The 25,547-nt window shown below is 46.9% G+C and overlaps 1 protein-coding gene across 4 annotated transcripts in view; it reads right to left on the reverse strand.

The window, feature by feature from the left end:
- Positions 1-25,547, reverse strand: part of TRIP4 (thyroid hormone receptor interactor 4) — a 54,283-nt gene that overhangs the window by 21,630 nt on the left and 7,106 nt on the right. For 3 of the 4 annotated variants that reach the window (XM_032791180.2, XM_075069446.1, XM_075069445.1), the window contains 7 exons: positions 23,655-23,733; positions 20,551-20,680; positions 17,384-17,599; positions 15,999-16,125; positions 14,430-14,617; positions 13,149-13,273; positions 11,576-11,667 (listed from right to left, as the gene is read on the reverse strand). In XM_032791180.2, the coding sequence (XP_032647071.2) occupies positions 11,576-11,667; positions 13,149-13,273; positions 14,430-14,617; positions 15,999-16,125; positions 17,384-17,599; positions 20,551-20,680; positions 23,655-23,733 (957 nt within the window). Of the gene's footprint in view, positions 1-11,575; positions 11,668-13,079; positions 13,274-14,429; positions 14,618-15,998; positions 16,126-17,383; positions 17,600-20,550; positions 20,681-23,654; positions 23,734-25,547 lie in introns of those variants that run through there. The other variant, XR_012656526.1, reaches the window with a different exon arrangement.

A 25,547-nucleotide genomic window follows, 5' to 3' on the forward strand; every position in this document is an offset into this window, starting at 1 on the left:
CCTGAACGAGACCAGGATCTGAGACCGTACCGGTGCCAGGAGGTCAACTGGGATCTCAAGGCTCGTCGCCTGAAGCAGCTGCGAGAGACGCGGTGCCGGGAGCTGGATCGGTACCAGGAGTGCCAGGCCGGCGAACGGGACGCTGAGCAGTGCCATAAGTGCAACCGGTACTGTGATGGAGAGCGGTGCCGGGACTGCGAACGGCGTCGGGACCGGGATCGGCGACGGGACCGAGAACGCCGGTGGGACCGAGATCTTGATTGGTGCCTCTCAGCGGTGCCAACGGAGGGTGGCCTCAGCACGGCAGGCTTGCCAATAGACTGAATAACCTGCACCAGCGGTGCTGGGGGTTGAGGCAGTGCAGACTGTCATTGCAATCAAGTCCATCGCCATGGAGAAGGTCTCAGGCATGGATGGGATAGTGAGCTCAACCACACCATGTGCTGGGGAGCTTTCAGGCACCAGACTAGATGGTCCTTGTGGGACCAGAATCGACGGTGTCGAAGCTGCCGGTGCCGCGGCAGGTGTCGGTGCCGACCAGTCCGACTTAGGCGGGTGCTCCAACTGTGGTGCAGGCGGCACCGAAGCAGCGAGTGTCTTATGATGCTTCTTGACCCCCGATGACAGGGAATGGTGCCGAGCCGACATCGGTGCCAGCGATGGTCGGTGCCAAGGGACCTTAGCGGTACCGGGGCAATCCGGAGCTGAAAGAGCGCTTCTCCTTGAGACAGACTGTTCAGCGCTAGGTGCCGGCGTTGGACTAAGAGCTGCCTCCATCAGGAGCTATTTGAGGCGAAAGTCCCGCTCTTTCTTCGTCCTCGGCTTAAAGGCCTTACAGATCCGGCACTTATCTGAGAGATGGGATTCCCCGAGGCACTTAAGGCAGGAGTTGTGGGGATCTACCGTTGGCATCAGCTTATAGCAGGTCGAACACGGTTTGAAGTCCGGTGACCCGGGCATGAGCCCCGGTACTGGGTGGGGGGAAGGGGCTAATCCCCGATCCCCTCGCTACTATTTACACTAAATATATTATAGAAATGACTGTAACTACAACTATAGAGATTATAACTATATATACAACTATTAATAAGGAACTATGAGTAGCTAGGGAAGTGGAGATCAGCTAAGCCGCGCTCCACTGTTCCAACGACCAACACGGGCGGTAAGAAGGAACTGAAGGGCTGTTGGGTCAGCAGGGGTATATATTCACCGCCATAGCAGTGCCACTCCAGGGGGCGACTCAGCCGACCCACCGGGTGTTGCTAGGGTAAAAATCTTCTGGCAAACGTGCATGCGGTGCACGCACACCTAATTGGAATCGATATGAGCAAGCACTCGAAGAAGAATGGCACCAGATGCTTCTTATCCCAAACAACCCCTATACAGAATGCCAGAATTTTCAGATTATTCCCTTGGGCAAATCATGCAATCTAGCCAGGTTCCTGTTCCAGGCATGCATATGAGTGTAACATCCTGTTCCTGGTCAGTCACAGTCTCCAACGTTACTTTTCTCTGGGATCTTGAAAATCCCCTGTCCTTGATACTGTCTTCAGGAGGCTCGAGGGAAGCTCTAGTCTGAAAAGCAAAGCTAAGAATGGCCTCCTGGGGTTCTGTTCTCATCTCAGTGGCTTCACGGAGGAAACGTGCTGGAATTTACCAGTCAGAAGGTGTGTTTCTCTGACCGCAAGTGCTGCTAAGTCTGCCTGGCCTCAGAGAAGTGCTGGAATTATTCTGGCTCATACCTAAGCACCAGTAATCAAGATTCTGTCAGCTAGACTGTCCCCTCAGCCACACCAAGGTCTTCCACAGGGTTGCCCAGGTGTAACTGAAAACAGAATTTGACCCAGCAGCTGGAACTCAATGAACTGTTCTGTTCATGGTGCCTGGGCAAGACATGGCACTGCAGGGCTTCTTTGGCTCAGAAAGTCAGCAGCCCTGGTGCTGAATACACACAGAGAGCAGGTCTGTCAGTGAGGGTGGTGCCACTTTTAGTCACTTTCCAAGACATCTTGGGCAAGATACTTCACCTCTCCTTGCCTCAGTTTCCCACCTTTGTAAAGTACTGGATTGAAGGAGCTAGGTGAGTGCAAACCATTACACCTGAGACACTGCTTTCTCTCACAATACATTGGGGGTTACTGGAACTTTGCATTTTCAGAGATGTTCTCTGCTCTGATTGCCGTTTCATCTGTCACTATCTTCTCTAATTTCTCACTTCCCCAGAAAGTCTATTGATTGCGATGAGCAAAGAGCTTCCCTGATGGGCGGGAAGAGAGGCCAAACTTCAATGCCAAGTTTACTAGTCCAGAAACAAAGTATCCGGTATTCTTGCCAGAGATCTGGACTCTCATCGCTGATGCCTCATTTACCACCTCCTTGGGACTGAGACCCCAGATAACTGTCCAAAGCCACCGCATTAGCCCTATGGCTGAGAGGAGGGGAAGTGCTTTGGTGTAGTGCTGGGGCAGGCTGGGCTAGGAAGCAGCTAATTAGTGATATTCAGTTTGACAGGACTGGCAGAGGAAAAGGAAGATTACAAAACAACAACAAAAGCTGCCAGCCAAACTTTCGTTTGAAAGCCTGTTTGGTCTAGACTGCAACGAGTGAGGAAGGAACAGCTCAGAACCACAGCTGCTAATGGTTATGGATATGGCAATCACAATGTCTTTGTTAAAAAAGTTAACTGCCTTACCACTGAGGTTACAAAACCACAGCCGTGATGCATTGCAGTCAACATTCTCCCTGCTGTTTTTGAGAGCTTACATCTGCTGCTGGTGGATCATACACTGACAAGCGGCACAGGCTCCTTTCATGGAGCTGCACAAGGAACTTTGCTGGGCTGCCTTCATTTCCCCTTCTTCCCACAACTATGCCCCTCAGGTATCGCTTTTTCCTCTGCCTGCTTGTGCAGTATTCCGCTATTCTGGAGCACAATCAGATCCACGAGCAAGAGGGAGGATAGGTGTGGGGCACTGCTGGATTCTCTCCAGGATGGGCTTTTCAAGTCAAGCACCACTACTTTTCTGGGGTGTTCTCTGCATCAGAGTTCCCAGCCCAGATCTGCATCACAGGCTGTACCTGGCTGTGTAAGGTGCAGGGGGAAGTAATTATGATTTAATAGGAATGGGGCTTCAAAAGATAGATAACATTTAAACTAGTTGAACGGCATTTGTTTTTAAAATGCTGAACAGACCCACGCTGCTCTGTTCTCAGAAGGCTTGGAGGATTCAAGGGTGCCAGACAACCTGGACTGTGAGCCGTCCTCCTCTGCTTTCCCAATGCCCAGGCTCACCAGTGCCAAGTGATTAAGTGCCACTGAAGCCTTCAGCAGCTCTATTCCCTACCCGGAAAAACACCTGCCCGCAGTGAGCCAAGCAAGCTACATTTGGTTGGATTCGACACATTTATTGGATGACTGATGACCAACAGGAGAAACTGGGTAGAACTGGAAAAACATTCACCAGTATAAAGGCTGAAAGGCACATTTCACATGTTTTCTTGTTCCATGCCATCCTCTCTTATGGCCAAACAAAAGGCAGGATTAGGAAGAAATCAGAGGACTGGAATGGTGGGGGAAAGAGCGCTTCCTTCTGCCTTAGCAACTCATGGTAGCATTGTGAGAGTGCTTCTGTCAGCAGAATAAAGTCCTTTTATAAATGATTACTGAGGAATTAATTATTCAAATACCAAGAACCCACGTTAGCAAAGGGTTAAGGAAAAGAGTGATACAGCAGAGTCCAGCTAATGCCATGAACAATCCCACAAAGACCGTTGGCTAGAAATTAACAATTAATGTATCCACCCAACTCCCTGCTCTGGTAAACTTCATCACTCACTATCACTCTACCTACCCAGCCTTGGCTTTGACCCCTAGCATTGCTCTGTAATGAAAGCAAATTGTTGGATGCATGCTCTTTGTTTTAGATATTGTTGATTAAATTATATTAGGGTTCCACCAGTTCTCACAGTGGGATGTATTGGTTGAATCCAGATGTTTTTATAAACGGATTTGGAAAGATTGACCTGTTTGGGGGCATGAAATGTATTAATTACATGGTGATGAAAGCTTATGTAAATATGTGCACTCCTTGCACATTTGTATTTGAACTATATTAACTGTGTTGAGTAATAGCTAAAATATTCTCCTCTCTCTCATACACACATGATAATTTTTCACTTGTGGGTAATTCCCTAGCCTTTTAAATCCATGTTACTGAGCAGAGTCTACTTTTTGTGCCCAGTCTTTAGCAGGACCTTGCAGCAGGCCAGCAGTGTTTGCCTGAAACAATCCAACTTCTCAGCTGCTGCTCCTGCTGTGGAATGCTAAGAGGGTTCTAATCACAGAAGTGTAGGACTGGAAAGGACCTTGAGAGGTTATCTAATCCAGTCCCCTGAACTCAAGGCAGGACTATGTTATAATTAGACCATTCCTGACAGGTGTTTATCTAACCCATTCTTAAAAACCTCCAGTGATGGAGATTCTACAACCTCCTTAAGCAATTTGTCCCAGTGCTTAACGACCCTGACAGTTAGGAAATTTCTCCTAATGTGCGACCTAAACCTCCTTCATGGCAGCGTCTTGTCCTATCTTCAGAGGTTAAGGAGAACAATTTCTCTCTCTTCTCCTTGTAACAACCTTTTATGTACTTGAAAACTTATCGTTTCCCCCTTCAGTCTTCTCTTCTCCAGACTAAACAAACCCAGTTTTTTCAATCTTCCCTCATAGGTCATGTTTTTCTAGACCTTTAATCATTTTTGTTGCTCTTCTCTGGACTTTCTCCAATTTGTCCACATCGTTCCTGAAATGTGGCGTACAGAACTGGACACAATACTCCAGTGGAGGCAGTTATCAGTGCGGAGTAGAGCGAAAGAATTACTTCTCGTGTCTTGCTTACAACACTCCTGTTAATATATCCCAGAATGATGTCTGCTTTTTTTCCCCATAGTGTTACACTGTTCACCCATATTTAGCTTGAGACCCACTATAACTCCCAGATCCCTTTCCACAGTACTCATTCCTAGGCATTCATTTCCCACTTTGTATGTGTGCAGCTGATCGTTCCTTCCTAAGTGGAGTACTTTGCATTTGTCCTTATTGAATCTCATCCTATTTACTTTACTTTTCCAGGTCATTTTGAATCTTAATGCTACCCTCCAAAGCACTTGCAAACCCTCCCAGCTTGGTATCATCCGCAAACTTTAAAAGTTTAATGATTTACTAAAGCAGATGGTTCATTACCCCACTCTAGAATAAGGGAGCGGGGACTTGTTCTCTAGAAATTGAAGATCTAGGGTGAGGGCTGAGCAGTCTGGAGGGAAGAACTCAAGAAGCACCGAAGTCTAGGAAGGTTTGAATTGAATTTTGTTACCTTATCTTTACTGTCAGTATTAGTAAAATCAAATACCAAGGAGGAGGTGAATTTCAACTCTCCGTAGAGTGTGGCCTGTGTTTGAGAGCAATGTTAAGTCCCGAACCACGGAACAGCTTGCTAAAATAGTAGCAAAGGCTAAATCTACAATCACCATTAATTAAGTCATATGCTTCAGCTTTCGCCTCAGTTCTTCCCTGGAGTCTCTGAAACCAGAGAAGAGGGCATGCTAGTCGCTATCAAATGTTGTAAAACCAACATTCAGTTCCTTTGGGCATGCTAATGTGTTCCTAAATTAATCATCAACTGGCAATTTCTCCTGCATCTTAACAGATTTGAACAGTAAATTTTTAATATCTGCTGGCTTATGCTGGGCAGCTAGAGTATCAGAACAAGCTCTTCTGAAAACTAGAGAGCTTTGGATAAGGAAAAATTCAAAAGGCCCTGGAGAACTAAAATCCAAATTAACTGTATCCCTAATTTGCTCTGCTTTGTCACAGATAAGCAAGACCCTGGAGGAGGACTCTCTTGCCTGGAAAAGTATACTGAGAAATCTCAAACAGGAGGGTTGGTATAAACATGCTCTTTGCACCATCTGTAGGTCTCTGCAAGCCAGAATTAGACCTAATACAACCTGATTTGGAATTAGATTCCATGTGATCAATGCAGGTTTAGACACTGTGGGCCCCTGAGTTAGAACGGCATGGATGCTGGCTACAATTGTTAACTGTGGCATAGATACACTACTTTCTACACCAGGCTAGTCAAATTCCAAACAAATCTCAAATACTCACGGAGACCTTTTTAACAGTAGACATGTACAACTCAGCAAACTCTCATCAGGAAGTAGAAGGTATTAACTGCCACAGTGAGAAACAACATCATTAATCCCTCTTCAAAACACAGATCACTCGAGATCTGAGATAGAATTCCTACCCTCACAGAAAGTACAAACAGAAAGGTGTTCTCATGTGTGGGTTGCCACTGCTTCTCACACATAACCCTCTTGTTTGAGCCCTGTGTCAAGAAACTTTTACAGTCAGAAACTGAAACATGAGAGGGTCTTTGCAGATCCCCCAGGATAACTCCTCTGAAATGTTGCCAACTCTCACAATTTTATCATGAGGCTCACAATATTTGGTGTTCTTAAAGTCCCAGCCCTTGGGGTAAGACAACTGAATGAGAATCTCAGTTTTCTTTTTAAAAAGGGTGTGTGTGTGGGGGGGGAAGACATTCATGGTTACAAAGAAAAGCTTGAAACATGACCGGAGCGTACCTTAAAGGCTCAAAACCCAGAGGACAAATAAAAACTCCAAATTTACTGGTGGTTTTTTTTTTTTTAATTCTGATGATTTCTGAACACTTGGAATTGGCAATACTGCATCAGTGTGACTTTTCTTTTGGACTTCTAGAATAAAATACTTAGGACTTGCACTCATTTTACATTCACATGTTCCGGAGATGGTTTGTACAATAAATTATTTACATCTTTTACATATCTATATCGTTTCACTATTTTATGTTCTATAATTCAGTTATCGTGTTCCTGAGATGTGTTTTTCTCTCTCTGATTTCTTGTTCAGGGGCTGATTACTAGTGTATATTGGGACTGGTCTACATTACTGCTTAAATCAACCTAACTTACGTCACTCAAGGGTGTGAAAAAGACACCCCCCGGAGCGACGCAAGTGACAGTGATCTAAGCACTGTCCACACCGGTGCTATGTCAGTGGAACAACCGATACAAGTTCCACCTCTGGCGGAAGTGGAGTAATTTATGCCGACAAGAGAACGCTCTACCATCAGCATAGCATGTCTTCAACAGATGTGCTACAGTGGCATAGCTGCATCAGTGCAGCTGTGCGGATGCAGCGCTCTAGTGTAGACTTGCCCTTAGCCTCTCATCCTAAGAATGTTATCTTCTGGATCCTACGTACAGCAAGACTCATTTATTGTATTCCTGCATGGGATATTAATTCTTTCTTGTATTCCTGGCACCCTGGTATTTTTGGAGCACCAGCTTCAAACTCAGTGGAGTGAGAATAGTGAAGCCTACTGAAAAGGCACACTTGCCCTTCAGGCACAAAAATTTAGCAAAGCCCCCTTACACAGACTTAAAGGGGCAGGTGATTTTTCACTCACATGTGAAATGTAAATTCCTAATTTCTTTCCAGCATTATCATCTGGTATTTAATACCGAGGTTTGATCTACCTGTAATTACAGATATACCCACCCACTTTCAAAACCATTTAGAAATACCTAAAGAGCTGATATGAAACTGCTTTTGGTAATTAAAATAAAAGCTGGTTTAGATCTCAGATCATCAACAGAATATGAATAGACCTCAGTGCATTAATTGTAAATCATCTGGTTCTTTATTTCCCTACTAAGGCCTGCCTGTAGCATTCTGTGTTTCCCCAGTTACAACTGATGAGCTCACTAACACCTAACACAGGAAAAGCAATGCAGCTCTCTGCTCTGCTCGAGGTGTTGGTGAGGTCAGCCTGGAGCAAAGAAAAACAGCCCCTTAACTCAGCTCTTGGGAAGTCACCATTAGCACAGCTAAGCACAACAAAGGGGCCATTTGGAGTTGAATTTCCATTTTTTGAGGCTCCCATTAATGAAAGCAAGTGAACCCACAACACACTACAAGAAAATGGGAGATCTGTCAGCACAGGCCAGACATTCAGAGTTAAGCCTGCCACATCTTGGACTGTCTGAGGAGCAGAGCAGACCTATAACCAGGCTGAGTGATGGGAGGAGTTATAGCTTCACTCTACTGTTAATAGTGCAATTCAAACCATTCATGTCAGGTGGATGTTGTATCTGATGCTAACCCTTTGTATGCCTATCCCAGGATCACAAGGAATGACATCAGCCTCACACCACTTCTGCTAGGGAAGCAGTATGCCATCTTATAGATGGAGAAACAGGCACAAAGAGGTTAAGTGACTTGCCCATGTTCACACAGCAAATCAGTAGCACAGCTGGGCTTAGAGCCCATGTCACCTGATTGCAGGTCTGTGGTGATTTTAGCCTTAAGACTGTCTTTCACCTCCCACCCCAAGCCCCTGGGCATGCCATTAACACAGGACCCAATCCTGCAACTCTTCCTCATAGTTAGTCCTCAATCATGCAAATTGCTGCACTGAAATCAATATGACCAGTCATGCAAAAACTACACCTTAGTAAGGGCTGAAGGGTTGCGCCCACAGCAGTGATCTGAACATACAAGTTCACAGTATACATACAATAAGTCCTCAAATTAACAACTAATAAAGAATACACCAATTAGACTGTGAGGTCTCTGAGGAAGGGACCATCTCTACCTGTCTGTTTGCTCAGCACAACAGGGCCTCATTCTGATTTACCCCTCTAAGTAAATCTGTAATCTAAATATTAAAGGATGAGGTGGAGTGAAAAACCACAGCAGGGTATCATGGAAATTAAGAGCTGGGTTTTAGTAATCTTCATGAATAACCTGACAGAGGAAGCAAACTGCGAGGAAAGAGAATCACCTTTGCCTACAGAAAAGATTAGACAAGTCAAATCAAACTTGTCGATCTCCAAAAAAACGTCGCCTCCGTCATGCATACTGGGCAATTATTTAATTTTCAAACCATCATCCACTGATGTGGTTACATGGCATCTGTGTAATTACTTCATTTCCTGGAAATGTGAAAGAAGTATCAAATGGGAGCTGAGGGGGTGAGGGGCAGATAATCAAAGAAGAATGTTTGCGAAGAAGTCTAGCTTGTCTTGCTCTCATGGAGGGATCGCTGCTGCCAGGTTTGCACTGTTTATCTTACTGTATTGTCGGGTTTTAAAATATTTTCTCCTATGATACAAATACAAGCGTGCAGAAAACTAGATGCTCTACCCCACTTACCCTGAAGCCAACAGGGATTTGTCTGCACTAGGAAAGGAACCCATTGCAACAGCCGGCTTCTCTATCAGGTGCTGCTAAAACTATGTCGAAAATAGATGAGAGCAGACAGGACCAAATCACATGCAGCAGTGCTGAATGTGGGATGGTCCTGTCTACATACTAGAGATATAAAATGTTAACCTGCCTTAACTGTTAACTCCCGGGACGGCCCGTCAACCCCAGTAACCCCATGCTAGCTGGCCCGCCAATCCCAGTGGCCCCACGCCGCCCGGAGCAATCCTGGCCGCACCAGCCAGAGCGTCCCCAGCCCCAGCGGCAGGCCCTTTAATCAGTTAACTGTTTAAACAAAATATTTTGTAATCATTTAAACAGTTAACTTTTCAAACAATATTTATATCCCTTCTACATACGCTCAGAGTTAAACCGTTTTCACTCTGATTCAGCTACACTCATTATCGACAAGAGGCAACAACGACATCGTTATCACTGATATAAGTGGGAGCACACTCAGGTCTTCATATTAAATTCAAGCCAATATATATAGGGAAAAATACCAAACCCACAAATAATGACTCGTGGATAGCATTAATTCTGAAAGAAACAGCAAATTCGAGACTATATACATTTACAATGCAATACAGTAACAGCAAAAAGCCAATGTGATTTTGGGCTGGACATGTAAAGGCAACATAGCACTGAAAGGAGAGGAAAGGAAATTACACAGCTGTGGCAAGAGTGCTCCTGGAATAACGTGTTCAATTCTGGTGCCTCAGCTAAACAGAAAGATGACAGCAAACTGGAAGGAATTGTGAGACAGCAACAGAGCTGACGAAGAGTCTGGAGTGCTTGATCTATGAGGAGAGATTAAAGGCTAATTACATACAAACTAGGGAAGCGCCATGACAACTGTCTACATGTACCTACAGGGACTAACCACCAAGAAAGAAGAGGAATTTTCCAGGGCGTTTCCATGGGGTGGAACTAGGAGTGATGGGATTCAATTAAAAAAAGAAAAAATACAGGCTGGAGATCGTATCTCCTATCAGTGCACCTGATTAGACTGGGGAAAGTTTCCCGAGGGCAGCTGGGAAAGGAAAAAGGCCCTCATTTGAAACTAGACTGCACAGGGCATTGGCTAATATAGTGTATGGAACAATCAGGCTCTGGCCCCAGGGGATGGAGGTGATGATCTAATTGGTCTACTCCCTTCTTCACTTCCTAGGATTCTGTCACTCTAGGCAGGCTGCATGGCCATGACATTTAAGTGGCCTTTCTGATATTTCAGTCCCAAGGCACCCTCTGCTGTTCAAGTTCTAACACTCCTGTCCCAATTCTAAAAGCCAAACAGATGACAGGGAAAAGAAAAATCCCATCCAGTTCAGCATGTCGCCTTTATCTCGAGTCCCCAACCACCACTCTTCCTGCTTCTGCTTGGTATAAACTCACAGGGCTTGGGAGGGGGCGGGGAAAGAGGGAGGAGCAGAGCTCTCCCTCATGTGAAATGATGTCACACTGATCAGCTGCTTCTCTGCAGCCCAAAGGAAACTCACTGCTACAGTACATTCTGCTTTAACTAGAGCATTCTTCTCTGGGATAGCCACTTTATCAGCTTCTTTCTCAAAGAATCCACTTAACCTGTGGATAGGGACTGGCAGTGACTGCTGCTTAACTGGGATAGCATTCACATACATTCTGTTTAATAGGGACCAGTCAAGGAAATAAATGCTGTTTAATCAGATGTCACACTGGTGTGAATTTTAAGTTCCTAGCTCTTAATACAGCTGGTGCCAAACAAAGCTGAAATGCAGTGAGTACAGCTTTAAACCAGGACAGTAGTGCTTCTCCTACAGCGGTCTGCAGAGTGCCATCAGGTGTGCAAGTGAGCCATGTCTGTCACAACAGCCTTGTTGGCACCAGGAAAGCCAAGAACACCTTTAAGCATGGTTCCCCTGAACCAGTGCTGACTAGATTAAACAGAGACAATAAGAATAATGTAGATTTGACAAAACTACTTCCAAAGCCATACCAGAGGCTGGCTTCCATCATGCTCCCAGCAGCATCAAACACTGTTTTGTCTAGTCTGTACCAGCACTTAGACCACTCTCCAAACTGGTCTATGGGAAACTCTGGCTGAAATGTGTTCTCTTCCCAGTGCACACAAGAGTAGTGGTTCTTCTCACCTTACTTTAAATCCTTTCTTCAGTATTCTCCTTACCTTCCCATGGATCAATGTACAGATACAAGTCAGGGTAGTCTGAAGATAAGTACGTAGACAGTTAAAAAGTCAGCTCGGATAGGCTGGTTTTCCTTACTCACCTGCTCCTTGAATTGTTCTTGTGATAGACAGTCAGTCAAGTCCACGCAACCCAGGAGGCACCCAGAAGGATAATCTCTGGGAAATTCCACATCTGCATCAAGAGAAAGAAAAGGATTGAACACACACACACTCTGTGATCGCTCCATTTCTCAGTAAGCTCTTAACTGGAAACACACGCTCATTTGCACATCTCTCCCACTCAAACCTCGAGGCATAAGAAAATTTGAATCATAGAACATCAGGGTTGGAAGGGACCTCAGGAGGTCATCTAGTCCCACCCGCTGCTCAAAGCAGGACCAATTCCCAACTAAATCAGTGTTTATTTTCTGTAATTTCTTTCATATTTTGGGACACATGGTGCACTGCTTAGGAAACATGGTCTTGGAGAACTGGCTTAAGCTGGACAGATGATGGTAAAAACAAAGACTGTGCATGGCTCTGCCAACACATCTCCATCCTGTCTTGCTTCACCTCTGCTGTAATGTACTGGGGCTCCCAATACACTCAGTCCATGCACCTCCATCCTGATAACCACCACTCCCATTATTCCAATTCTGAGCCAGACCTTTAGCAGAAACTGCCAATGAGCACAATACAGCATTTTAGATCATGCGGTGCTTTGGAGATGGAGGCAACTGTCAACTGCCAGCTGAGCCAAAGTGACCTTAATAAAAATAGACTAACTCTTCTAAAGCACCTTCCATTTGTAGATCTCAAAGCAGTTTACAAAGGTCAGCAACATTATCCTCATCTTACAGATGGGGAAACTAAAGCACAACGCAGGTAAGCGACTTACCCAAGGCTACCCAGCAGGCCAGAGCCAAGAATAGAACCCAGGTCTCCTGAATCCCAGTCCAGTGCTCCAGCCACTGGGCCATGCTGCTTTAAAAGCAAACATGCACAAAAAGCCAAGATGGTCTGAGATTTGGGGCTCTCATTCCTGGTGAGGGATGTTAACATCATGCTTTTGTGCATCTCTCCCCTGTTGTGGCTTTTCCAGGAGCAGTATGGCCGATATTCAGTTCCTTGCTCTGATAAGGCAGAAGGAAATCCCTAGGCATCACATTTGGGCTGACTAATATCCAGAGGTGCTGCACCAAGAGGCAACATCTCCCTGCCTATGCAACCTGGACCAGGTTGATGCCTCTGGCTCACCTAGCCTCACAAGAGCGAGAGATCTGCATGCTAACCTGCAGCTTTTTATTCCTGGCCTCCAGGAGGCCAGAACGTATGACAGCATTTGAACTTCAGAGCACCAGCTCTTTTGTACATTCACAAGCAATGACCTATTGCCTGAACCAAGAACTAAGGGGCATTGCTGCCAGGAGGTACTGTCAAAGTAAGATGCAATTCACTCATAATCACAGATTGTGACTAGCCAAGAGGACAAGGTTGATCTGCTTTATGACACCCTTATGGCTGAAGAAATGCAGAAAGGAAGAGGGGAACTGAAAGGAGAAAGGAATGTTAATGAGAGAAGCAGTGATAACTGCCCAAGAGCACCTGCTTCCTGCCTCTGCTCATGATACTGCTCAAGGTACCAAAAATCAGAGACTCAACAGTGAGGTTCACCTTCCTGGAGCAGCATTCTGTAGGTGGCCTCTAGCTCAGAGATTTCTTGAGGGGATGGTCTTTTAGCAGTCGCTGCTATCCACAGCCGCCCTCTGTGGGATGTGTACCAGGTCCTGCCCTCCACCCTAGAGAGGACAGAAGAGAATGCAGAACTGACATACCAGCTGAGATCCCACATGGCCCAGTCGTCAATGGAGCGTTTCAACCTGTGATTCCTGTTGTCAACCTTTGCCCTGGGAAAGGGCGTTTTCCTCTTCAATGAGGAGGGCTGTTAGTGAGAAGACTTCTGGAGTCAGTGAATCTCATCAAATGATTTATTTACATGGTTTAGTCACTCTACTCTGATTTTACAGTACCCAGAAATCAAGTCCCTGTATTCCTAGGGACTAGGCTAGGCAGCGGTCAATATGCAATCTAATGGGCAACATGGTCCACAGACTTAGACAAAGCCGTTAGTGTCTGCACTTTTCTTTAGGTGCAGCTCCTGGAGACTATGGGGACAGCACGAAAGGCTCCAACTTTATCAGAGGCTGACTTGCAGCATTCCCAGGCTGCTTAGATCCAGGAGCACGGTAAGGTGGGATCTGAGGTCTCTACAGACTGAGGAACTGATAAGTCTGCTTTTCAGAATTAAATGTAATCTCCTCAGAAACTTCAGAAAAAAAAATCTACAGAAATTCAGGGATTTCCCAAGACACCCCAATTACAGTGGAACAGGGAACAGGGAAATAGCAGCTGCTTTATCTGGAAAACTGCCTTGTAAAGCGGAAGCTTGTCTAGTAACACCTCCTGGCCCTCCCTCGGGAACCCAGCTCCTAGGCATGGAGCACTGCGATGCTGCAGGTTATCTACTAAGGAATTTGTACAAAAATAGCAAAATATTGGAGTATTTTCTCAGGCCTTCGTTAATTATCATCATAAAGAAGCTGGCTCTTTCCAGCCTGCTCAGCTCCAAACCCAACAGCATGCTCGGATGAAGAAGTGCAGCTTCTTGTTTGTACATTTCCCCCAGGGAAGTGGGCTGTGTGTGAGATTAGAAAGCTAGATGGAAAGTGCCAGTGGAACTGTACTGGGCAATAGCTTAGGACCACCGAGTCCTCAGCATGTATCAGAACATCAGTGCAATGTAACTGAATTCTGTCTGTATGGTATGAGTTTTGGGAACCGTTCTCATTGCAGGCACTATGTTTGGGGGGAGGGGGGACATTACAAAGCTGTTGGCATAACTGCATATTGTTCAGGACGTATCACAGTTCCATGCCCCCCTTTTTTTTTTTTTACCTTTTGATTCCTTTTACCAGCAAGGAAGCCCAAGGCTGGTGCATGCTGAGACACCAGCCATCATCCGAGATCTCCTGTAATTCTCGATCCTGAATCCGTAACCTGTTCCTTTCGGAGGCAGACTCATGCCCCGTTTCTGCAGAATGGGCAGTTTTTCTGTCAAGGAGCAATCCAGTCTGGTCTACCCACTTCAGCATGTTCAAAACAAACACACACATAACAGAAGGTTTAACTCTTGGGTCCAAATCGCTAAGTTTTTCCTTTACTTAAGAATAACAGTGCAGAAGGCACCATGGCCTAGCCCCCCTGCTGGATTAGATCTGTCCATTCCTTGGCCACTGGATCAGGACTCTGCTCCTATCATTCTCTGGATACTGCTGGGTAAGCCAGACTTGAATCCAAAGGGGAGGGAAGGGGGAGAGAATCTAACCTGGGATGGTGCCAGTGAAGCTATGGGCAAGATGTGGGCCAGGTGGCCACCTTTGTCATGCCCCCCATAGAGACCACAAGCCAAGCATATGAAGTAGTGCAGAGCACTCATCACATGGAGCACTGCATGCCAAAGCCTGGAGTCTCGGCATGACACTCCCTGGTAGCAGTCAAAGCAAGGGAAACTGTAATCTGCTCTATGTAACCCTCACATTGGCTGCCCCTGAACTAAATGGCAGATTTAAAGAGTAGAACTATCAACCGCCGGTGTCCCAAAGCATAGACGGCACATTCATAGTGTGTTCACAACTGAGCAACACTCTGCTGGCAGCACCTGCACCGGGAAGAGTTTAAGGGAGGCCAAAGGGATTGTTCAGACAATCCACTGATGTAGCACCCTCCCCCTCACTGTGGACTACCACATGGGATATTGGCATTCAGAGCCAGCCTTCTGGTGCAGCCACAGACCCCTTCTGGGTGCACAAGCAGTACTCATGGCCACTTATCTCAAGAGGGAAAGACAAAAACCAACCAACTACAGCCCAAGAGCTCCTACAACTCTCAAAAAATACCTGGATGTACAAAAAAGGTTAAGTGGAGGCAAGAGAGGCACAAAGCCTGGTATGAAGACAGGGTTGGGTTTAACTTGCATTATCTGGCATGGCCTGTCACAGACTAAGAACAAGTGCATATTAATGCTTGGAAGTGTCTGAGCACAAATGGTGCACAGGAACCAAGGACAGACTAGAAGGGACACTTGCAAGTGGAGAGCATGACTGAGAAGGCACAACTGAAATCTGGCAGGTGGATTCTTATAAATGAAACGTTAAAAGGGAACCTCCTTTAGACTGAATGTCCAGAAACCTTCCCAAGAGCGAGATACATTGGGCTGAGGAAGGGGCAGGAAATCCACTGCGCAGGGTTAAATACACCACTGGCAAAAATCCTGCCCAGGCTGAGAGTTTGGGATGGACTAACCCACCTAGCTGGCCATGTCCATCTCTAGCTCAGATGATCCTAATCCCACAGAGGAGGCTGGGGGACAGGGAAGAGATGCCATAACTTCCCATGTGTTGATAATACTTGGCCCATGTCTCTTGGCAGTCACTGCTCGGGAAGGAATCAGAAATGGGCACTGACCAAGGGGGCAGGCTGGAGAAGGTGGGGATTCACCAGAAGCCCAGAGCTCTCTTCAAACTTCCCCTCAGGGCTCCTCGATGGCTTGCTTAATGTGCCAGAGTTAATGGCATCTAACGTTTCATCCAACCTGCAAGGAGACATAAGCCGTGTTAACACCTCCCGGCCTCCCCATCCCAGAAGCACTTCCTGCCATCTCTCTCAGCCAGGCTGCTCCCCTGCTGCCTCCCTCACTCTGATACCCGGGCTCCTGCAGACACTCAAGGCATGTCTGCTGTAGATATATAGCTGCTCTGCCCTGCGTTCTCCCAGAGAGCTACCGGCCTGGAAAGCTGACCAACATGCCAGCTTAGGACAGTTCTGCCTGTAAGTCAGACAGAGTGCAATTCAGCAGGAACAGTCAGTACTGAGAGCATGGCCCTGCACAGCATAGGGTAGCCCTGTAAAATTGGCATCCAGATCACCCCTGGTCAGTAATGATCCAAGGACACTGGTCACAGAGCAAGACTGTATCTAAAGTGGTTATCTGGCACCCCGTAGTATCTGAGCCTCACAGTCTTCAACAGCCCTGTGAGATGGGAATGATGGCACATCCCAATTTTACAGTCGGGAAACTGAGGCATGGACACTCTAAGTGACTTGCCCGGGGTCACACAAGGAGTCTGTGGCGAAGCAGGGACTTAAAAAGTCCCAGGCTTGTGTCCAAGCCACTAGACCTGCCTTCTGAGAGTCACGGTGGCCTGGCCAAACCCTAATGTGGGCAACTCCATTTGGGATGTGGTATTCTTCACTCTCTCTCTTAAAAGCTGGGGGGCAGTACTGTCCACATAGAATGGCTGCCATGTTCCACCCCAGAGGATGCTGAATTTCATTTGTGGGGGAAGTGATCCTGTTACAGGGAGTCTGGAAGATGCCCAGGGATGCAAAGCTCTACAGAACATTATATTATTGCTTTCTTTTTGCCTCTTCTTTATTACTAGGCATATTTGCACACAAACAGATTTTTGCTCCTTATGAGCATTATCTGCTCCTGAAGCACAAACTCCTAAACTCTCTGTTTGTGCTGTCATGACTACGGCAGATGTCTGCAACACCACAGACAGAGGGATGAGATTGCAAAGGGGGAAATAAGCAGCAGGAGCAAATTGGTTGCTAAGAGCTTAGGATCCTGTTTGTCCCAAACAATGAGATACAGGGAGAAGCACAGAACATTCTAACCGAGTGGCAGGGCTGCCTCTCAAGGGAATGGGCTCTGCAGTTTGTAGTCTGTTGCTGTTGACGGTAGCTCAGCTGCCTTGCTAACAATCACAGACAGTGCTGCTCCTCTCTCTGCTCTCCGGAGCATACTCTGCTCCCTGCCAGCTCGGTGCCTGGTGCCACCTACTCACTTGCTGTGATATTCAGCCATGCTGTCCTGCTCCTCCAAGATCTGCCTGCCAGCAAAGTCAATGGTGATTTTTCTGCCAAGTCGAGAAGCGTGACGCAGCTCTCGCAGCTCCTCCTCTCTCTTCTGCAGCGCCTCGCGCTCTTGTTTGGACAGCCACTGGTTGGAGTCTGTAGCAAAGTAATCCGACTCGTCATCGATGACTTGGGTACGGCGCACACTGGTGAGAGACAGACAGAGAGAGAAAGTGGAGTGGTACCAGGCATGACAACTAACAGCCCCAGACATACCTGGGAACATCATGTCAATCACACAGCCACCCTCCCCTGTGCTCCCACGTCTCCCTTGTGGTCTCTGGAGAACACGGCTTGTCAGTAACACTAAGCCAGAGGCATGAAATTTTGCCCTTCTGGGGGTCATGCTGGCAACCTGTCAGGAACTCGAGGGAATAAAATGGAAAGAGATCACAACTACTCCCATCTTAAATACGGAGGAGAACGTGGGGAGACTACACTCAACAGCAAGCTCTGGACACAGCTCTCATGGACTGAGACAGGGCATCGCGTGCTAGAACCTGTATCCTCTGCAGGCTCTATAATGAACAGGTCAGGCACGGGTTGCATTCAGCCCATGGTGTGCACACTGTTGTAGTGGCATGGACATAGTAGAGTGTGATTTGTTCCCTACAGAGGCTGCCCCAGTGTCCTTTACAGATCCCCAAGATCTGCCCCCACTCATGCCCTTCCTAGGTTAAGGCCCTTTTCCCTTGTAAGCCCCATTCTTCTGGCTGAAGGGGATTGAACAGTTCTCTCTTCCCCAGGGCAGAGAGCACTGAGACCAAAGCACCACCAAACCTCGCAGGCCCAGCAGGGGATGAGGGATCAGACAGGGAATTAAGCCCAAGGCTCCTGCAGAGCCCTGCCAACAGATCACCGGGCTGGCCCCTGGCCTCAACACAGTGCTTGAAAAATTCACTCAGTATGAAACTTCTTCCACCTGGTGACTGTGAACACATCTCGAAGGGCAATGATAGTGAGGAGTTTATCTACTGCACAACGCAGCCTGTCAACCCAAAACTACCTGCAAATTTCACACAGGCCCCTGGGCAATGGCGGATTCTGCGGCTGGGCTCTTTCAATCTCTCTCACTGAAGCTGTTCCACGTTTTCAATAAAAGAAGCCAGGAGTGGCTGTGGGGCTGAAGCCAGCATCAATCCCCCCAACTCCCCTCTGCCAAAAAAAAATAAAAAAGCCAGGAGTAGTGTGGGGCTGAAGCCAGGGCCCCACCCCGCACCCTGAAGCCAGGAGTAGCCGTGGGGCTGAAGCCAGCACCCCACTCCCCCCAAAGCCAGGAGCAGGTGTGGGGCTGAAGCCGGGTACTCCAGCAGCCTCTCTCGCCCCCTCCACTGAAGCTGGGAGCAGTGCGGGACTGAAGCTCCCAGCCCTGGTGCTCCCCGTGGGCAGAAGCCCTGAGCCCATGGGCAAAGTTGGGGAGGCATAAGGGTGTTGCCCCCCCCCCCCAACTGCAGTGACTTACCCAGAGTGGGGCAGCTCCACCCCCACACAATCCAAACAAGCTGGGTGGCCTGCTGAGGTGAGTCACGGGGTGGAGGTGGCGCTCTTTCCCTGGACCGCGCTATGCGGAGCTGGCCTGAGCCCTGCCAACCGTTGCCCTCCCCAAATAGAAGTCAAACTATGCCTATGCCCAAAGGTCCTGCCCCCCTTGGCCCAGAGCCCTGAATCCCACCCACCCACCCCCACTGGGCCGTGGAGTTTTTATAGCATGTTGATGTGGGGCTCAGAAAGAAAAAGGTGGAGAACCCCTGGTTTAGAGTCCCCATCACAGAGTTCCGACAGCTGCTGCAAGGCGAGTACTGTCAGAACAGACAAACATCAGCTGTAGCTGACAGGGCATTTAAGGTGTGTGGTTATGTAGCAAGATGGTCATCTCAGCAGGGGAATTTTCACACCATTGCCTTGTGCAAAGTTCCCGTGGTTTTCCTTTAAAGGTGAACTTGTAAGGGGTGGGGGGTGCATCTTTCCATGCCTCCCCCCACCCAACAACAGCAGCAAAAGTTTGTTCTGCTTGTTTTTATATTAGAAATCCAAGTCTTGTCTGCCCTGGAACACCCTGTGGTGACCGGGAGAACTAATGAAATGAGATCACAAGAGAATGAAAGTGGCAGCAATTGAGAGGGGAAATGAATTTTACTCTGGCTGTTTAAAACTCTATTGAACTCCAATGGCTTCGGATCATGAAGAAAGAGTGTCTCTGTTAAAGATTCAACACTGCTGGCCTACAGCTAACTTGTAAGAGCTCACAATACCCATCCTCAGAGACCCCCAAGAAAGTAACAATAGAGAAGACAAGACTTGAAATTCCTGATCACTGCAAGGTAGTAGAAAAAACTCCTTAAAAACCACGACCACGCACCATTTCAGGCCTTCTTAATACATCAGCAGAAAAAAGAGGAAAATACCATTTTTTTTAAATGTCCTTTGCTGGTCACCTTTAAAGGACATTCTCCACTTAGATAGACAATCTGTTCAGAGGGGAAAAGGAAGATGGACAAGCAGAAAATGCAGCACTACAAAAAAGACTGTAGCTCAAAACAAGAACCATCAATGGGCCAAAGAGAAATTCCAGTGAGAGCCAGGGAATCTGGGCACATTTCATGTGATTGAGCCAGCCAGCAGATGTACCGCTTCCCTACCAATCTCAAGTCCAACAGCCAGATAGGAACCATGTTCTCCAGCAGAAATACTGTTCTCAGCAGTATACAATAGTGGCATGACCACCTGCTGACTGGTCAGTGGCCAATATGAAATGTACTGATGCTTTCAGTGCAATTCCTAGCAGACAAAACTACTACAACGGGTGCGCTTGCTGGAAGTCTCACCTGAGAGGTTAGGACTGGATGAGTCAGAGACTAGACGCCCCTTTCCCACTACAGGGCCTCCATCTGGGGCAGGAGGCACCAGCTTGTGATACCACTGCCTGGACCACTCCCATCTTGTGATATTTTCTCCATGATTGTGATCCCACCCTCAAATCCAGGTTTAGTAGATTTGCAGCCAAGGCAGTTTTGGAAGGGATGGAATGCTGACACTATTTAGAGCAAAAGTGACTCTGGCTGCAGGATGGTTTGTGCTGTTTCAGCAAGCACTGTACCTCATTTTGTCAAATTCCAGCAACTTGTCTTTGTGTTTTACAGCCAACTCCAGACCTGTCTTAAGCCGAGCTTCCTGACGAGGCAGCAGGTCCTTGCTGAGGATCTCCATCTGCCCAGAACTCTCAGTACCTGGGATACACAGACACAAGTCATGATCTGGTTCTTGGGGATGGGCTATCAGTTTAAATACCGCTCCTGCTGCAGCTGGGCATAGAGATACTCCCAAGAACATGTGATAGTATAGAAAACGGAAGAGGTCACTTGTCCAAAAGTCTGGCACTTTCGAAATTGTCTTAACCCCCACCTCCTTGCTTTCCCCTCCCCTCCATGTCCTCCTCTCATCCTCCTTTCTCCAGCAACAAATTAAGTGCTCAGATACCATGGTAATGGGCATGGGATAGAAATCTAGACACAAACCATTTACCAGTCACCTTCCCCAGTAACTTACTTGTTTAGTTTCTATGGGAAGTATTTCTGCCTGTGTTCCCCCACTTACCCTTATTTCCCTCAATTTCAGATATCTCCTAATTCAAGCCCTTCTCTGGAGGCCCTGATTGTTCTCCTATCCTTTTCCTACTGAAAAGGGATTTCCAAAACCCTGACTGTGGAATTCTTTGCCACAATATGCTGCTTGTTATTTTATTTTCTGATCCTCCAATTTCTCTTTTCTCCTACTCCCTCCACCTTTCAACATGCAACCCCCCAATTCTCCTCTTGCTCCCCGATCTAGCTGGCGCTGTTTGATTGCCTCCCTTCCCCTTCCTGGGTGTCTTACACTGACTGTCCTCTGTCCCCATGCTCAGCCACACAGATGTCTGTCTCTCATTAGCTATTTTGATTGGACCTCCCCACCTGAATCTTGCACTTCCCAGTGGGATTGAAATCCAAAAGGCCTGTCAGAGTGACATGCATTTCCAAAGTGGGTGATGTGAGAGGTGTGTGACATCTATGGGTCAAGCCAGCCTTATGGGCTGAACAAATTCAACCTTAACAGGACAAAAAAGGAGGGAGGAGATGGCAGCAGCAGCAAGCTGGGGGAAGCAAGCACAGTTCCCAAGCCAGCCAGTGGGATTTTCCTCTCCGTTTCCTCTTCAGGAACATATCTCTTCTATTACGGCTACTCCAAAGCCTGGTAAGTCAATGGAAAGATTCCCACTGGCTTCAGCAGGCTTTGCATCAGGCTCTTAGCAGATCCAGAAGCTTGGGCTCATTTCTCCGCTATGGCTGGACTCTGGGAGCAGGTTTCATATTGATGGATATTTTACTCCTCTGGCTGTCTGTAAATAGCCAGACACAAATCTGAAGAACTAGCTGTCATGGACTCACAGATCATGCCTCACTTCATCACACCAACTCAAGCACTGTAAATGCTGTGGCAAGGCACCTTCTCAGTCTCCCCAGCCTCTGCTGCTTTCAGCCCTGGTGAGACAGGTTTGGGTAATGCGGTCCCCCTTGGGACACAGGGGAAGTCTGCTCCTCATATCTCCACCAGTCCTGTTTAGCGTATTCTTACTCCCTTATGAGAGAGAGAGTACTGCCTCCACTCCTGGTGAGTCTCACTGTTTTGCTGCTCAGGGAGCAGAGCTCCTTCTCTCTCCGCTCCCCCCCTCCCCCCTTCTTCCCAGGGAAGGGTTTAAAAAGGTCTCAGGCAGCTCCAAGCTGGAATTAGCTGATCCTAATTAACTTCAGGTAGCTCCCCCTCAGCTGATTCTAATTTGCTACCTTGGTAACCCTTTCACAGCTGAACATGATTGACCTGTGATTGCCTCTCAGCTGATAAGGAGGAGGGCCTTTTAACCCTCTGGGACTGATTCCTACCCCTCCCTTGCAGCTGTCTGTCTTGAGTTTATCACAATGCTTAAGGGTTTAGATTCTTTCCTGCTCTCAGGGTGCCAGTGAAAGCCTTGGTTCTGTGACAAGGAAAGCCACACTCCAAGTAGGGTCTAGTGGCACTTGACGAGAGAGGGGCAGAGTTGAGCCCTAAAGATCACAAGTCAGGAGGATAGGTCCATTGACACTTGTAAAGGAAACTAGGCTAGAGCCCCCCCCAGATTAAATGGAGTTCAGCTCCTGTCCCCCTTCACCCACACCATCAGCAGCAGCACTGTCTGAAATCAAATGAAATCAAAGACAGGGAGATACTGAAAAGACCTTCTCAGCAAATTGGGGCGCTGCCACTTAGTGCCACCTCCTGCTCCTCAGTCACTAGGAAGAGAAGTCGACATTGAGGCCACAGAAGACTAAATTCTAGGCTCTAACCAGAGAATCCAGATATTTCAGCAAAATTAATGCAGCCCGCCCCAGAATCCATAGGATTTCACCAGGGGGTTAAATGTTGTTAGCTCTGCTTCTCCTCTTGGTCCTGTTCCTACAATTACCACCTGAAAAAAGCATAAGATACAAAATCGTTCCCAAATATTAATATCAGCTGCTTCCACAGAAACCTCCCAAGTCCAACTGCTGTAATCCCACTCCCCTGCAGTGGGCACTCTACATGGGACTTGGGACTTTTATTCTAATTTTTAAGAACTGCTGCAAGTGTCTCATTTCCACAAATAATTCCAGGCTGCCTAATGGCCAGCCTTGGTGCATTGTGGTCAGTGCATCGTGGTCAGTGCATCATGCCTTGCCACTCAAGAAACTCAGGCACTATACTCAGACCTGGTCTCCCCCCCGGCTAGTGCCTGGGAACCATGTAGAAGAGGAAGCACAACATGCTGGGCAAGAAATAGGACTGATGAGCTCCGACGAGATTCTCATCCAACTCTTCAAGGCCAAAGAATGCTGCCACAGGGCTGCAGTGGCTTGGAAACATTTTGGAGAGCTTTGGTCATCTTCTCCAGGGAGTTCAAATTATGTAGAAAGCGTCCAGTGGGAGTCCCTGAATCTTTGGGAAATTTCCCACACAGTTTTCTAGAGCCCCTCCCTATAACCAGAAGGAATAGAGCTATACTGCTAAGAGCCAAATAAGATTTAGGCCCTGTCTACTACGTAACACTGGTGAAAACTTAGGCACAGGCTCTAGTCTAATGTAACAGAAAAGCAGAGCTGAAATTGTGTATAACTTACTGGATTAACTGCATTGCACATGATTACTACCAACCTGCCATGAGCTTCTTCAGCAGCTTCTGGCTCTTGTTCGAGTCACGCTGCAGAATGTCCTGCTCTTCCTTCGTGCACACCTAGAAGACAACAGGAAGATCAAGGCTAAGAGTGATACTTAGCACCTGACACCCTCAAAGACATTGACAAGAGTTAAGGGTGAGCTGCAAAGGATAATGAAGAGCAGGTCCACAGGACTGCACCAGGTTCCACAGACCGTGGACCTTTCTGAATCTTCGCTGTATACGGAAAGACGACCTGGTTGTCTGCTCACTTTTTTATCTTAGACATCTCAGTAATACCAAGACTGGTTTTCCCTGTTTTTTTGCCAGAGGATTTCAGGGATGTGTGGTTCTCTCACAACTTCATTAAAGAGGTGGGTGGCGTTTAACAAAGGCATCCTTTCTCTCAGGTGGTCACTAGGCACTGGAGTTAAACAGACATTTAAAACAGTTTAAAGTAGTCTGATTAAAACTTCTCTCTCTCCTCAGCTATTCAGCTTTCACTCTCTCATGAAGTCAATTGTATTGGCTTTCCAGTCACTACGCTGTCCAAGGGAGACAAAAAGTTCAAGGATTTTTGTTGTTTTTTTAAACAAAATCCACCATAATATTGTGGGGAAAAAAAGGTCAGAAGCCAATTTTTTTCCCCTCAGGCTATCTTTAAAATGCCTTCATTTTGGTTGTTTTAAATAACACATTTAACTCCATTTTGTAGAGAAGTCTCAGGAGAAAGGAACTCTCTGTTAAAGATCTAATCCTCTTCCCGCCCCCCATTTTCCCTTCAAATAAGCAGACAGAACGCACAATACACTGTGAGACTCCCGAGAATTCTTTCCTGCAAAACAAAGGTAGGCCCAATTTGACATTTTTAATATTCCTAAGATAAAAATAAATATAAAAATCCTTTAAAAAAATGACACGTATGCACAGCCTGTCATAACCACCGTTCAGGTCTTCATCCATCATGAAACAGCAAAAAAGGATCCAACCCCAATTTTTATTTTACTTTTCTTTATAGAGCTCTTTTAACTAAATAATTCTCACCCACCCTAAGGAATCAGAGAGTATCAATCCATTTTATAAATGGGGAAACTGAGAGCCAGGAAAATGAAAATGCAATTCATGTCCTTCTGTGGAAGGACACACGTGAGCTTGAATGGCAAAGAAAATCTGATCACATAAAATCCTGTTTGGGAGGCACCTTCTGATTTGATCCTGTCTTGCCTCCCAGCCCTTCCTGAATGTAAAGATCATTAAAAAAAAATTCTAAATATAAGAATGAAATGCTAAATTTCTGCTCCAGCCTCTTTATACTGGGTTAAAGAGCCAAAGCAGCACAAATATCCTGGTTCCAGCTGGAGAAGACTTTCCCCAGTGCAGGTACTGTGGAGGATCCCTTTGCAAGCCCTGGCAGGCAAAGTGAGTGTGCCAGGGGGCTGCAGTGCTATGGCCCATAGGGAAGCCCCAGGAAGCTGTCATAATTTAGGCATGCCCCCAGAGCTATGTAAATTACGGCAGCAGCCTCTCCAGCCCTTGCAGTCACCCAAAATCAGAAGGGTGAACAGATGGCTTAAAACTACCTTACTCCCCCACTCCGCTGCACGTTGGATACAGCACAGACTCTCATCCTACAGCAGGGGTAGGCAACCTATGGCACGTGTGCCGAAGGCGGCACCCGAGCTGATTTTCAGTGGCACTCACACTGGCCACCAGTCCAGGGGGCTCTGCATTTTAATTTAATTTTAAATGAAGCTTCCTAAACATTTTTAAAACCTTATTTACTTTACATACAACAATAGTTTAGTTATATATTATAGACATAGAAAGAGACCTTCTAAAAATGTTAAAATGTGTTACTGGCATGCGAAACCTTAAATCAGAGTGAATAAATG

This window comes from Chelonoidis abingdonii, chromosome 9, assembly GCF_003597395.2.
Source record: "Chelonoidis abingdonii isolate Lonesome George chromosome 9, CheloAbing_2.0, whole genome shotgun sequence".
Classification (NCBI taxonomy): Eukaryota; Metazoa; Chordata; order Testudines; family Testudinidae; genus Chelonoidis; species Chelonoidis abingdonii.